The sequence below is a fragment of the Anas acuta genome, chromosome 1, assembly GCF_963932015.1.
Source record: "Anas acuta chromosome 1, bAnaAcu1.1, whole genome shotgun sequence".
Classification (NCBI taxonomy): Eukaryota; Metazoa; Chordata; class Aves; order Anseriformes; family Anatidae; genus Anas; species Anas acuta.
The window spans coordinates 20179481-20195676 of NC_088979.1; the positions used below are offsets into that span (position 1 = coordinate 20179481).

The following is a 16196-nucleotide window of genomic DNA, read 5'->3' on the forward strand; positions in this document are numbered from 1 at the left end:
CTTGTTCTGAATACTGTTCAACCGTCAATACACAAAATAAGGATGAGCAACAAAAGGGTGTTTAAAAAATGTATAGGGAATTAACTGATTTATTTCATGGCACACAAGAAGTTTTGTGATTTACTTACATGCTATTTATTGAAAAAATCAACAAAATGTACAATTTCTTGAGAAAATCACAAACATTTGTCATTGTGAGAAAAAATGCATTTTTCCTTTTTAATATTAGTATCTGTACAATTGTTTAGAATTGAAAAGATTGCATATAATATAATAGAAAGCTTGAAATAATAGTTAAATTTAGTCTACTTTATAAAACCAAGACACATCAGACTGAAGTATGCTTGCATTTTTATTAAAATTATGGCACTTAATATTTAATAGCAGAAATAATAACAGGGCTTCACAACCAGAAAGAATATCACTTTCCAAACATCAAATTTCTTCCCACTACTGTTAATTATTTGCAAGAGCTTCCAGAATATTTTCAGAGAACAAGCCCTTTACAGATTGCACAAAACTGAAGAAGCTTTTGTCATGACTTTTCTTTTGGATTTTAACACTTCTAACAGCTGTATCAGCCCTGCAAGGTCACTGTTGTTTATTTTCCTTTGCATTCTGTAAGTTAAATTACAGTTTTGCTGTGCTGTTGAGTAAACAATCATAGCAGCATGTCACTGGAAAGTGATTAACATGTTAAGTGTGGCTGACCCAGTAAAGAAGCAGCCTTCTGTTTAGCATTATCCTTCATTTTATTTTATTTTTCTACAAATAGTTAATGTTGAATATATTGCATGACATTACCAGAAGTATTATGAACTATGAAAGAAAGAGCATGAACTAAAAACCAGACTTCTGCAGGGCTGTAGCGAGCAACAAAACAAAAGTATTACATTGCAGCACCTTTACATATGTAACAAAAGAAAACAAAAACAAAACAACAAAAAAAAACAGCACTCACTGTACACCAGAAATGTGTTACTGAATTGTACTACTACCAATGTTTGTTTGTGGAAAAATATATGTATATATGTACATGCACAAAGGCACACATAAGAAACTCAAGCATTTAGACATCTGAAAACTGGGTTTTGGTGTGTGGTTTTAAAAAAAAATCATCATAATACACTGTATAATAATGGTCAACAATATTGCATCATCCACATGCATTAGTTCATTAAACAAAAGAAGACAGGTTCTAGAAAAAAAAGAAGTAAATTAAATAATTATTTTACAATGAAGTAAATGCAATCAATGCATGACATGAAGTTGCATGTTAAATCAAGTATCATTATTCAGGATTAAAGTACTGTACCAATTCACAGATACTAAACAATCCTTTAAATGTTCACAAGGAGAGACTGCAGCAAATTTATAATCAGATCCAGCTGATAAGAATATTACTGTAATTGACGTGAATGTCCATAGAACGCAAAAGAAAACAAATGGTTTGGAGCAGTATCTCCAATGTTATTTTATTTTCCATCTTGCCTCCTATTTCATAGTATGTCCAGTCTTAAGATTAGTACATTGAAAAATGGCATCATCTATTTGGAAACATAATATTAAATGAAGTAAAATCTAATGAGGACTTATATTTACAGGCTTCATCTAACAGAAAGCTAAGCTTTGGTTATATAAAGTGCAGATCAATAATATGCCAATTAATCACGATACTATACACACAGCTAATTTTTGCAGCTCAGTTTCCTTGGAAATTTTTTAAAATATTCATGTTTTACAGTTTGCTTATACAGCAGGCTCAGTTAAAAACAAATCCCATTTAAATAAATTTCAATTCTAAGCAGTTCAGTACCATCCACCTGTGCGCATTATACTTCTAAACTGCTTTGCAATATTTAACCCCTTGGATGTTCAGTAATCTGCACAATCACATTTGTGTCTCATCACATGGAATACCTAAGCTCTTGACAATGCACCTCTCTAACATCTTCAACCCTCTTACACTTTTTGTTGTATGAAGTTTTCAAGCTTTATTATGATACAAGCAGTACATTCCATCACTCTCATAGCAACTTCTGAAGTAAACCTATCATTTGGAATCTGGGGAAAAGGAAGTAAGTCAGGATACCTAGTTCTTAAGCTATCTACTCCATAAGCTTCCAATGTCTGAACATCATTTGAAAGCCCTTCAAGTTGTTGACTATATTCTTCTATCTTTTGTGCAAGGGCTGCTGGCTTTACATCTTTGTCTGATTTTCCCTTCACAGCATAGTCAGCTGCAATCAAGGCTAGTTTAGTAGAAAGGTAGCATTTAAAGCATACCCATTCATTGGCATTTTTATGGAGATCATTTCTTGCAGCTGAAAAGTTAGCTCGGGCCTGCCTAAGCCATCTGCGTGCCTCTACAGGATTGCCAACAGACCTGAACGTAGGTGGGACAAAAAAGCGTTGCGAGAAAGACGGCCCTGTGGAAGATGGACATTTTTCTTTATGCTGTTGCCTTTCAGATTTGTGGCTCGTTGCTTCTTGATTCCATGAAGTATAAAATCTTTGAAATGAAAATTTATCTGACTGAAATCGAGAAGCTGAGGATGAAAATGTTCTTCTTGAGGTTCTGTCCATGTTTTGATCCATAAAAGCTTGTTTTTCCATCCGGTTAATCTCATTCTGTAAATGTTTGAAAACTTCATTAGCTATATCAAGATTATCTGCATTTTTATCTGGATGCCATTTAAGATACAACCTTCTAATAATCTTTTTTCTTTCAGATTCTGGAAGCTTCCAAGCCTGTTCAATCACAGATGTCACTTCTCTTAGTATTTCTGGCAAGGAGTTTGGCTTTATCTTCTTTGGAGAGTGATGTTTTGAGGACGTTGTTTTGTGGCCATCTTTACCACTGAAGAGAGGTGGAATTGTTCTCAGTCCATGCGCTGGGAATTCTGTAGGACTAGTTGGGGTAGAAGGAGTGCTATCCCTGCCTTGAGAACTTTCCTCAGGTCTTGAAAATTTGTACAAGTCAAGAGAGCTTACTATTTTATACTCACTATATCCAATATCAATCTGGTAAATCTTCCCTAGAAAACTGTGACTTTCATCATCTTCTCGCTCTACTTCTTGTACAATGATTGCATATGTGTAAGTCGGCTGATATGACCCATATATATCACCACCTTCAGCATCAACAAGATAACCAACATATTCACCAGGATAAAAAACATTCATTGGATCCATAAGAAGTGTATAGTGAATTTCAGCTGGTATAGGAGTGCCAGGTGTTGGTAGTTCAAGTTTTGATGGCTCAGAAGAGTCATACTTCACCCCTAGACTGTCGAGCTTCTCACTGATCCGGTAAATGTCATTGCAACCCAGCATAGCAATTAAATATGAGGTATCAGAAATCAGGTTGTCAGTTGCAGATTTTAAGGTCATTGCTAACGCTAACAGGAAATTTATATCTTTGCTGTCCGAATGCTGTATATAAAGCAGTATTACTGCATTTCCATATCTCTTTAGGAAAGCAAATGTTTCACTTTTACTGTGGGGAATAGGAGCAAAGCCTTTAACTCTTAATGTCGTTTGCAACTTCTCAAAACAGGAAACTTTCAAGCCTTCTCGCAAAGCTTTGCAAAGTCTTATTGCTTTTTCTTCATTAGCTAAAAATGCATTGTCATTTTCATGCTTCATAATCCTAATGAGTCCTGTGATGAACTGTTCTGAAGATAACAGTAATTGTAATCTTCCCTGCAAAGAACATAATGCTCCAAATTGACAAATTTTGGGAGACTCTTCATCCAACTGTTCTTCAAGAATACTGCTAAGCAAGCGAGGCCTCAGTTTCTGAGGGAATAACATTATCAGTTTAGTGTGAAAACCATGGTCTTTGCCTAAATAACACTGGCTAAGATCAACAAGCATTTGTACGCCGATGTTACCCTGGATTCTACTTTTGTAGTGGGGTGCATCATCAAAAACTAAGATACTTGACTTTACTAACCTACCATCTTGACTGGGAAGATAAAGGGCAAAATCCCTCATATTCTCAAGGTCATTTCTAACCTTTACAGAATCATTCTGAAGACTTTTGAACAGGCCAGAAACTACTCTCTTAACTGTGCGCATTTCATTAGGATCCAATTGCTTTCCTTCAGAGTTCTTGAATATGCGACCTAGAACTTCAACATACTGTTTTGTTGAAATAATATCTTCAGTACCCAAATGCTTAAATAACTGATGGAAAGTACCAAGTTCTAAAGGAAGTTTGTAAAGATAAGGTTTAAAATCAGATTCGTATTCAAGGTTTATTACCACCTCTTCAGGCTTCAGGAGCTTCCAACCTTCTTCCACCATTACAAAAGAAACACCTCGAAGCTGGAAGCGGAATTCCCTTTTCTCTGTACTAAGAAATTCATAAATGCTTCTCAGGACCTTGGCCCTAGTTTTCACCATTTCTTCATCCACAGTTGTTATATTGCATATATTCCTGCAGTTGTTGATAACCTTGTCCAGGGGAGGGTCTAAATTAACATTCAGCATAGTTAAAACTTGCTCAAGTTGTTCTTGTGCACCAAGAGTACTTCCTTCTTGCTCTTTGATACTTAAAGGCGTTGCTTTCTCTGGAAGAATGGGACATGAGGTCCACAGCAACTGTAACACATCAGTCTGTTTGAATTTTGGATTCACTTGTGCCCCGTTGAATCGTATAAGAGGGAGCGTCCCATTAACTTCTTGATACTGAGGATGAAATCTAACAAATTCTGCCGGTGCTCGTTCAGGGCACAGAAAAGGAATTAATGACAATTCTTTCAGAAAGTTTCCTGACAAAAGATCGGTTCTTTCCTGAAATATATGATGAAGGAGGACATCAACAGTATTCTGCAGTGTTTCTTTAGACCAGTTTTCTGTATTAGCTCGCATGCTGATCTCCTTAGCAAATTGTAATAACTGTTGCTGTGAAATAATGAATTTTAGCCCAATATGTCGTAGAAAAGTTATCCACGATGGAAGGAACGCAGCTTGACTTTTTGGTTTTGTAAGTTGTTCTAGTTTCTTAAAAAAATCTTGAGGTATAAATAATTTTTCAGGAAGCATAACTTCAAAGACTTTTACAGTCCTGTCATAAAAATATTTTGCAGGTTTTAATCGATTGCTTGCATCATGAATGATCAATATGTTTTCAAGCTTTTCAAACAACTGTTCTTTTGTTTCTGAAGTTTCTTCAATGCTAGTTAGCCTGTTCTTTAAGTAGATCAGGTGTTCCAACTTCGCATCATAAGACAAACTTTCAATTTTTGGAAGAAGATGTTTCAAGTATACTTCAAGATCATCCACAGAGACACAACCAAGCACAGTATACAAGTCTTTCAAATGAATTTTCTCTTCAAGAAAAGCTGCTGAAGTTGACTGTGTCCATCTATCTACTTCTACTGATGGGATGCTTTTTGTGAGCACGTAACACGTCCCATATTTTGAAATGCTGATGTATCGACCACTAATGGATTTATAACATGGAAGAGACTTTAAAATTTTAATGTCATCCTGAGATGTCAAATGACATAAATTGCAATTGAAGTACATTAAGAGAGCCTCAAAGTCACATTCTGCTAACTTTTCAGTTCTAAAAGTTGATGTTTGTACCATATATTGTATGGCTTTCAGAATGCTTGAAGGATTATCTATATTTGCTGTACGTCCTGACAACAAAGGCACTAAAGCACTGTCTTTGGAGCAAATTTTGTTCAATGCCAACTGAATACAACCTGTTTTCATTAAAGCATGAAAGACTTTATCACTCTGAGCATTTGGAAAAACAGCAATATGCATAATGCTAAGTGGCAGCAAAACATCACACTCTGGCACAACAAGGTGATTAGCTGAGACAGTAAACTTTACACCTGGAAGCAACGTCCAGTCCTTCAAAGTTTCAACAACATCATCAAATTTTGCTTGTGTATCTTCTTGCTCTTCCTTAACGTTTATAGACTCACTAATAAAATGCCAGGCATTTTTAAGCCAAGATTCACTTGCAAAGTTTTCTTTCCATTTCACACAACTTTTAGTTTTATATTCTCTAGGCAACACAGAAGATAGCAACTCAGCAAAGCTTGTGATATCAAAGACTTTTGCTACATCACTGCTAAGTAAAATATTGTTGTACCTCAAATACAATGTGTTCATAAAGAGATCCTTGCGAGATGGAATCAGTTCGTGATATGTCGTTAAGAATTTTGGCCGCTTTGAATCAAAAATTTGCAGAACATTATCAAGGGTAATAAGGAGTGGCAAGCCCTCAATTTGGATTTCATTTTCTTCTGCATCTTTAAAACAATAGTCAACCAGAAGTTTGAGACTATGGAAGAGTTTTAAATTTGTCTGCTGAAGACGACAGGGTAACTTTCCAATGTGGCAGTTAGAGTCTGGAAAAGAAAATGTCATCAAAAATAATCGAACATCAGCAGGTGTCACATAGGTGACAGGAATATCTGCATCTACCAAGCAGTGATAGAGATTTGCAGTTTCATCACAGTTGTATACCAAATTAAATCCAATTTCTAAGAGTAAATGTTTGAGTCTGTAAACGTTTTCAGCCACAGACTTCCGAGTTGTAATGTTGTATTCTGTATTTTTGAGATGTTGCAATTCATCTTGTAGCAAGTTGTCAAAGAACGGCCTGCCTTTGTTCACAGTAGACATGTTAACCCACGTGATGATAACAGCAGAATGCAAATCAGAACCATCAACATTCGGAGCTCGCATAACAGGCAAAAGACGCTTCAAATCTTCATAAATACAACTGTAAACTGCTTTCACTAAACAATACCAATCCGGCTGAATATCAAGTCTATTAACTGGAAAAAAGGATAAAAACTTTTTCAAAGTGTCTTTCACAACATGAACTGCTGTGTTCTGCAGTACTGACACTGTAGGATCAGTGCCTGGAAAATACCGTTTCTTCAGCTGAATCAGTAATTCAACATAGGCTGGTGCTATCAGTGCTGTCATTAGGCTATTATTCCAGTCACTTCTTACTCCGACTCCATTATCATCACGCCACAGATTTCTTCTTGCAGAATCCAGAGCAAAGTGTCCATTCACATGAAAAGGTAGCCCAGTTTCTAAAGATAAAGGTAAGAAGCAGAACGCTCTGTGGGGCTTTTTGTAATTATGAGTAATACAAGCTGCTACCCCACCACGTGGAAAAAGAGTTATGTCCTCATTCTTGTGGGCTGAAACCACACTTTTAGATACCTTTTCCATGGCAGAAAAGCCTGACCTGTTACAAATTAACCAAGTTGTAAGATTCCCCTCAGAGTCTTCAGTATCCATCGTGTAAGTTATCTGTTGCACAGGTATTTCACTTAGCTGTTTTTTTTTAGTTACACTGTCAATTACAGATGCATGGAATTGCTTTCGTTTTAATCTGTCTCCATCAGTGATTTTTCCTTGTACAGAATACAACACATTCAGTGCTCCTGTTGTTTTTTCTATCTCACAAATAGAAATTTTTTCCATGTGGTTCAAAAACATTAAGAGTTCTGCTCCATCCGAACGCAGCTTATCTAAAAGATTTTGGACCATTCTATCTGAGCATGGAACTGAGGAAATTTCTGATACTTTTGCCATTTCTCCATTTCGAAGAGGAAACCTAAACATTGTGCAATTATCCAGTTTAAAGTGATTTCCTAAGTAGAGGTCCAGTACATCTGAGAACTGTGTTCTGAAATCTGCATCTAAATCCCTAAACATGCGGCCAGGACTTGTTGACGTCGCACCTGGTGCATATCTAGCATGAGGATCAAAAATACAAAGTATATCATTGCCAGATATGAAAGAAGGGCAGTCAGTAATGTGATAAACAGAATTGAAACCTATACCATATTGTCCAGTTTTACAGGGATTTCCTACTTTAGTACCTTTTCCAAGGTTCTGAATTCCTCTAATATCATCTTCTGTAAAAGGCTGATTGTTGTAAACACACAGTGCTGGTCCTTGAAGCGGTGCCCATTTCTCATCAAATATTCTATCAGCTGGATGCTGTCTAGGATCAAACACAAAACATATCTCTGTAGCTTTTGCATCATCCGCATTCTGAAGGAGCTCTTTCAGCATTTCTTTTTCTGAAGGGTAAGCATTAAGAATGCTTTTAATTCTACTCGTCAGTTTTTCTTTCTGGCCAAATTCTGTTCCAAGGGTAGTAAAACAAATATTGGAGGCATACCTTTCTAAAGCTTTATGGCGTTTTGGTATTGCTCCAAGCTTTACTGCAACTTCCCTCGGTATATCACCATGACAATACTTAACAGTCGTGTCTTTAACTTTAATCCATGGACAGTCATTGTAACACAAAGATTTAGCAGGCAGAAGTGCAAGACGAGTATCGGGTAACAAAATCTCACCATACTTTTTCTTACAAAATTCCTGCTTCTTCTCCCTAATGAGGCTCCATATTCCTTCGCTGATTATTCTCCTGCACAGCTGAAAATTGTCTTCTGTTAGTTGTTGGGTCCCTCTTTCCTGATTTATTAATTCCAGAACAAGTGCAAAATCTTCAACTGCAAAAGCCTGTCTTACACCCACACTTTCAAATAGCTCACGGAAACTATTTTTGTATTTATTAGGCAACTGGTATAGATATGGTGCTGCTTCAAAATTCAAGTGAAAAGACACTTTTGTTGGATCAACATAGACATTCTCAACAAGAATAAAACTATAACTTGTCAGCTGTTCAATTATCATAGCTTTTGATGATTCATTTTGTAACATTGCTTCATGTAGATGTTTGTAACAAGCATTAGTGATATTCTCCTGATATAATGTAATGCCATCAAATGACTTCGCAACTTCTTCCAATTGATTTATGACCAAATCAACAGCTGGTTTCTTCAGAAGACCCAAAAATTCTTTTACAGCCAATGACAAAGCACCACAACCTTTAAAGGAATGGGAATTTTCATTAAGAATTGGTTGTATTAGGCAAACTATATCTTGATGATCAGCAGTGAAAAGATCAGTCGCTGAAAACATTGCTTCAGGCTCAAAATCACTGCCTTTCCAGTGTAGCGAGAAGCCTGCTGGCTTGCTAAGGAAAGGAAGAAAAGGGATGGTTTGACATTTTTCAGCAAATTCTTTAGCTCTAGGGTCCCTACACTTCAGTTTTTCATCAATAAGACTCAATATAATACTGCTTCTGAGACAAGCTGCTGCATGATCTGTCTTGTTAACTTCAGCCACTGACTCTGCACGTTCTATCAGATCTTCCCATAAGATATCATCTTTAGCCATTCCCAACTGAACAAGTTTAACCAAAATGACTGGATTAAGATAATCCTGAGTGGTACCATAAGGAAATCTTCCATCTTCAGCATCGTATAACTTTGCAACTCTTCCTTCAGGATGGATCAGTCTTGATGGTGTAACTAACGGATGTCCATCCAAAGAACAAGGAATACATGGAGTTACACGAAGAATTCCTGAAAACTCCTCAAGTTTTTCATTAAGAACATAACGCATCAAAGGATCACGCAACTCTGCATCAATCTCCTGAATATTTGGGAAAAACACCTCAGAAAAGAATTGTTTTTCAGAGAAAGTGTTCTCCAATAGTATGTACTTGCATCCCGCTTCTTCAAATCCTGTCTTAACCCAAGAAGGGAGATCTACAGCACACAGATTTTTGGAACCAGTTTTTTTAAGGTACTTTAGAAAGATCTTAAAGGCTGACGGTCCGACATCTGGTCGTTTCAGTATCGAGTCATCTAGAAACCTTACATTCTTCATGGAAACCCAAGAGAAACCATCAGAAAACACTTTGATCCCTTCTTTGCTTTTCATATGAGCTATGTCTTCATAGAACCCTTGACAAATAACAGAAAAATCATCATGAACTGAATCAGGATCTGGCCACACAGCACAGTAGTTATAGTCAACTAGCTCACCATTGATTGCCATGTCACGCAGAACGCACAGAGCTTCTATGTAGGCTTTAACAATAACATGCCTCATGAACACCGTGTTCCATCTCCCCTTTGTGTCTGTTTTCCAAATCTCTTTCCGGTTTGAAGTAACTGCAAAGCAGCCATTTATATGAAGAGGTAAACCTGTTTTTATTCGTAGAGGTAAATAGCAGAATACTTCACCTACGTTATTGCAATTAGGTTTCACAATCCACTTTTGATCCTGGGTTTCAGACAGCAACACTCCCACTCCACCACAGGGAACAAGACCTAGTCTTCGTCCACTTTCATGTAATGAAAATTTTAAAGCATCACCAGTGTCCATGCAAGAACATATGAGCCACGTTGTTGAATCTACTGTCTTCTGTGGCAGTTCATCAGATGACCTTTTCACCTGTCCTGATTTAGCCATTTCAAAGAAAGAAGCTGGATCATCTTCTGCACCTCGGAAGAGCGGAGACTGTAAATCAGCAATCCGCCTGAATACATGGTGAAATTCTTCTACTACTATCTGTAAGATACACGAGGACTTTGGTGTTTCAGTGGGATGCTTTTTATTACTGCTGCTGCAGACCTTCATTAGTTTAGCTGCTTCCTTTAAAACGCTTACATTTGGTGCGGTCAAGGCTTTGGAAGAACAAATTTTTTTTTTAATAGTGATAACGTCTTGTGCCACCCCAGGATCATCTTCCTCAATTTTCAAGTATTTCAAAACCATTGAATTTACACTCTGAGCAAATATTATCAGTCTGTGACCACAAATGCTAAATTCATCCACAAGAGAATAAATGTCTGCTGTATTGTAACATGTGCTGCTGACTTCACTCACTTTAGCTTCCTGCTGAGTTCTGAAGGAGAGCCTGAACAGTGTTCCTTTGTAGCTGTATGGAGATTCTACAGTCAGTGGTAGCTGGCAACCAAAAACTCCTATAAATGGCTTAAACTGATTGGGAAATTTTCGCAGCCTCTTCTGTTGTTTACTCCAGTTAATTTTGATCCCAGGATTAGACTTATCTCTAATATGCTTACTGATATGGTTAACATTTGGATCAAACATAATCATGAACTCCCGGCTCAAAATAATAGGAACATCAGTAATATGATAAACAGAATTGAAACCCAGTCCAAATTTTCCTACTTTGTCAACTTCACTCCTTTTTAAAGACTCTCCTAATCGAGTTATATTTAGAAAATCAGAGTCAGAAAATTCAGAATTATTGAATGACCACAAAGCTGGACCATGACACGCTGCCATTCCTGGATCCAGAAGATTCTCTCTTATATCCATATTTCTCCTCATGTCAATCAGGAAATTACATTCTGTCGCATTAGCATCATCAGCATTTTGAAGAAGTTCTTTAAAGATGTCTGAAATGGAAGGGTACTCTTCCAAAATGTTTTTAATTCTTACAGTCAGAGGCTCTCTTTGCCCAGATTGCTCAAATCCCATGTTTTCTGGATTAATCAACCTTGTGCTAAGGCATGGGACATTTAACCACTCAGCAGTTTTCATTGGTATGTCTTCATGCACCAAAATTATTGGTTCAACAGAATCTTCAAGCAAATCATTTAAATCATCAACTTTGATATCACAATAACAGCATTCATGAATTGGCCTCATTGCAAGTTTGTAAGGATGTTTGCCACTGTACAGTGGCATGGGTGTATGCAGACTTGCAGGAATCTGATTGCTGTACAGCCATCTAATAATGCTCAACATAATGTGAAGATTTTGTTTACTCTCTTGTTCTGAGAGAGCCTGCTCGCTTTTCAGATATATTTTCTGAATGACCATAGAAACATGGTCTGGTGTTAACTGCTCAATTGAACCACAACATTTAAACAACTGGTGAAACTTTGCCATAGTTTTTGGCACATAATGCAGATAAGGCTGGAGATCAAGATCAGGTACTGACTTTATTACTGCTTGTGTGAGGGAACAAAATGTTTTTCCTGTCCAAACCCAGGGAAATTTCAAGGCTTTAAAAGCTTCTTTCCCTTCTTCTAAATGATCATGCATAAACCCATAAATTTCAAGCAGGATATGCTGAAACTGATAATAGTCCTCATCACTGAAGGTTTTAGAACTGTGCCAATCAACAACTACCTTGAAATGTTTTAAAACTGCTTTTATGCTGGGCTTTGTGGAGATGCCAAGAGCTTTTTCTATATCTAACTGCACATTTTCCACAAGAGGAACTGAGGAACCTACTAAAATTGCATGAGAGATATCACACATTTCCGGCGGTAAACACAGATTACAATGATCTCCTTTCCAAACTAAGGATCCTGGATAATTTGGAGGTCTTTCCTTACATGCAGGAATCCATTTTATTTTTTTCAGCACAGCTTTTGTTTCAGATGACTGAAGCAGCATATGGTTTTTGTTTAAAATCATCAAGAGAGTTCTAGCTTTTTGTAACAGTAAATCATGATCGGTGTTAGAGTTCGCATGCAAATTTTCAATTTTATTTGCCACTCTCACAATATCACTTTCCTCAAGATTGGCTTCACTTTTTAAGCCTATTTGTCTCAGAGAATGAAGAATATCTGAAGATGTAAAAATAGCAGGGGGGAAGCAAAATTCCTCCTCAGCATAGAACAGGTTTTGCAGCAGTTCCACCTCAGGATCAAAGAGTTCATTTGCTGTCATTATCTTTTCTTGTGAAATCCTAATAAACTTCAGTGTTGTCAGCCAATCTATCACATCCGTATTCTCATTTTTCAGAAAAGTCAAATTCTCAAGAACCCATTGCATTATCTTCGTTGTTTCGTCATATGAATAAAAATCACTTTTTATGTCTTCTATAATAAACTTCAAGCAATCTGTGCTCTTCAGCTGTTCTATTTTTAGCAGGTTAGCTAAGCGAATAGTAGCTTCATCACTGCTGTCAATTATTGGAACAGAAAATCTTAGACCAGGTGGAATTTTAGCAGTGTGGTGTAATACTTTACTACCTTTCAGTCCAGCAAAAGCAGGGACACCTTCATCAGATAATTTTTCCATTTTTTTAAATATCAGCAATTCCTGAATAATTCTTCTCTCTTTTTCATTTGCATCAGTTAAACTAGCTAAGAATGCCCTAAGAGCATCTTTATGTGTTGATGGTAATGATGCAACCTGATTGCATAGTTTCTGTAGGGTCATTTTTTCCATTATTTGTAAAACAGCACTTGGTAACGGTGGATGCACATATTTCTTTATAAGCGGGTGTTGGATAGAAACATCTAGTTTCTTCAGTACCACTCCACCAACTTTCTGAATAATATCAGCTAAGTATTCCGGGAGTTGAGTCTCAGATTCATCTTCCAGAATAATAGGTGATGGATTCCTAAATCTAACCAGTTCCACTGACGTTTGGTTTTCCTCCAGAAGAGTCTTAGGGATAAGCGGCATGTCATCAAACACACTCAAGTCATCAGAAAAATGCATATAGAGGTTCTTCCAGACCATCTTAAGCCAGGAAATTGATGGGTGATTTTTGTCTTCCAAACCTGGATACCACTGTACCACCATGTCTCTGCCAGGCCACACACTATTCATAACTTCTTTAATTAGCCGAGCAAATCTTTCTGGGTTCAGAAGCTGCAGCTGAGTGCATGGTCTTCCTGAAATTACAGCAAAAGGGTAAACCATGAAAATCAGAGCAGAGTTACATAGCAAATTGCTTTTTGAATTTAGAAATTAAGCTCCTTTTTATGTGGAAAAACTGCTACATAGAACTGCATATACCAGCTACTCTTGCTTTTAGGAGTTAATTAAAAACAAATACATTCCATATTAGTATAAAAAACAATCAAAATGATCAATAAGTTACTGCATTTGTTAGTTTGCTATAAGAACCTTCAGGCATACAAAGCAACTACAGATTTACAATCAAAGTCAAAGCTTCAGTAGTTTTTTCCTGTTTGGTTGATTCTTTGTTCTACTTACTTGCCCAGTTGCAAATAAGAACCTAATCCATTATTTGTTTGTCTATACCCACAAGGACTACAGTAGTTTTGAAAGCTTATTTATTAGATATAGCAAACCAGAGCAGGTATAGATGCTCTTACACTAAAAACTGACAAGCAACAAAACTCTGCTGTTCAAGGAACGCTAAGTTTAGATGTGTATGTTTTTATTCCTATCATGAAAGCCTTCATTAAAAGAAATGCTAACACATCTTAATTACCATTAAAACAGCCTACACTTAGTCACAGACACTCTAGTTTAAAAAAAAAATAGTTCAGAACACAAAAATACCAACACCTCCCAGTGACACCAAAAACAATAACAGGGAATCAAGACACCTGAGTTTCAGATCTTTCTTCTTTCTAAATAGCACTGCTGTTTCATTAAAAGCAACAGTCCAATTAAATATACTGTCATTGCTCTGCTGGAGATAAGTAGTAAAATCCTTCAAAAAAAAAAAAAGTTCTTTCACTTCATGCCCACAGAGCTATGTATTGTTAGCCATGCTATTAGAAAAACACAGCAGTCTTAAGAAAGTGAGAAATACTGGCAGCAGTGGACCAACTGCTTAAGAATTTACTTAAAAGCTAAGCTACAATCCCATTTTAAGACAGTATCGCTAGTTCTGTGCTCAAAATCTGTACATGTGACTTTAAATTCCTGAAGTGTAGGAAGATTTCCAGTATTTTATTTAAAAATATACATAAATAAACTAAGGAAAATATTGATCATTTCTGTGCAACATTAACTACAAGGTTTACTTCATTAATAAGGAATTTTCCCCTTATCTATATTTAGAACTCTTTTCCTTATTATTTTTGGTAGCTATGTTTGGATGGTTTTATTTACAAGAAAACTGGGGGTAAGGAGAATAGCTCATCACCAAATTCACACAAATATCAAGCTTCAATCCAAACCAGTACATCTTCAATTGATAACCATACCTGAAAATCCCCAGAGAAGCTGTTGGGCTAGAACACAATCAAATCCATTTAGAAAACATCTAGTCAATTACACATTAACACACCAAATATAGAACAGCTTTTAGCTACAAAAATATAGCACATATTTTTGGAGAGAAAAAAAAAAAAAGATATAGTTCTCTTTGTGCAAAACAATTTATTTTTTTTTTTTAAAAAAAAAAAAGAAGCATATCCCATCTTCTCAAAGAAATCATATAAGGAAGTTTCCATTTCTACACTGATATCAAGAATATCTCCAATATAATTTCTACAATTATAGAAGTAAGATCCTTGTCAATAATTCAAAATCTGTCAAAAAATAACAAATTTATAATGTACAAATTTATGGTACTGAAGATATGGAGGTATAATTTACAACTATGCAAAATCTGAGAATGAAGAATAGGAGGTGGAAAGTAGAGAAAAGTAAGCCACGTAAAAACTTGCACAGGGTCATCTGAACTTCCCCAGGAATTTCTAGAAGATTTGGAAGAACTATTCTTGTCATATTTATTACAAAAATATGTTCTTCTAATGAATGAGAGGCACACCACCAACCAAGAATAAGTACCTAGAATAATGGAGTTCAAATAAATGGACAAAAGAATAGAGCAGGAAGTTAGACCTCAAATGTGACCAAAACTTCTTCTAGGAACTAGAAGGACTGGGTAGAATTTGTTGCAACTCAGATACCAGCATGCCCTCCTACAACAACAAATAGACATCACTCATCACGTAATATGCCCCCCGTAAGGCTTTGACAATTCTGCTTTTTAGAAAATAAATTTTTTTAACAATAGTTTCAGACTTGCTGTCATTCATATCCAATGAAAGTCCCAGCACTGATTTCATATCTTCTATACAATTTGTATGTACACTGTTTAATCTGTGAAATAAGTCACTCCAGTTGTCAGCCTTTTCATAGATGCTTAGCCATAATTTCAATAATGCATCTTATTTGCCTTAGAATTATCTTATTTTTCTATTAGTTTTGATAATCAAGTGATAAACAAACCATGGAGAAAGCAGCAGGTTTCCAAGTTAATAGGAAGAATAATAAACAGAAGACATAAAAGGATTGCAGGGAAAAAAGGTCAGAATATGGACTGAAGAAATGGAGACTGCCACTGAAGACATCGATAAAGGGTATCAAAGAAAGAAAATCAATACAATGATTTCTAGCATTCTATTTCTGGTTTTAATGTTTTCAGTCTAAAGAGAATTCTGATAAATAGAACAATTAAGAAAAACATTCATGTTTTTCTTTTTAAAAGGCACATTTTCTAGAGATTGAAGAGTAAAATAGTTCACTGTATACACACTACTTAAAAATAAGTTAAAAGTGTGACTTGTTTGGAGAGAAAA

The 16196-nt window shown here is 36.1% G+C and overlaps 1 protein-coding gene across 3 annotated transcripts in view; it reads right to left on the bottom strand.

The window, feature by feature from the left end:
- Nucleotides 1-334: 334 nt before the first annotated feature.
- Nucleotides 335-16196, bottom strand: part of SACS (sacsin molecular chaperone) — a 59173-nt gene continuing 43311 nt past the window's right edge. For 2 of the 3 annotated variants that reach the window (XM_068671584.1, XM_068671593.1), the window contains 2 exons: nucleotides 14814-14840; nucleotides 335-13523 (listed from right to left, as the gene is read on the bottom strand). In XM_068671584.1, the coding sequence (XP_068527685.1) occupies nucleotides 1963-13523; nucleotides 14814-14840 (11588 nt within the window). In that variant the 3' untranslated portion in view covers nucleotides 335-1962. The remainder of the gene's footprint in view (nucleotides 13524-14813; nucleotides 14841-16196) is intronic. The other variant, XM_068671604.1, reaches the window with a different exon arrangement.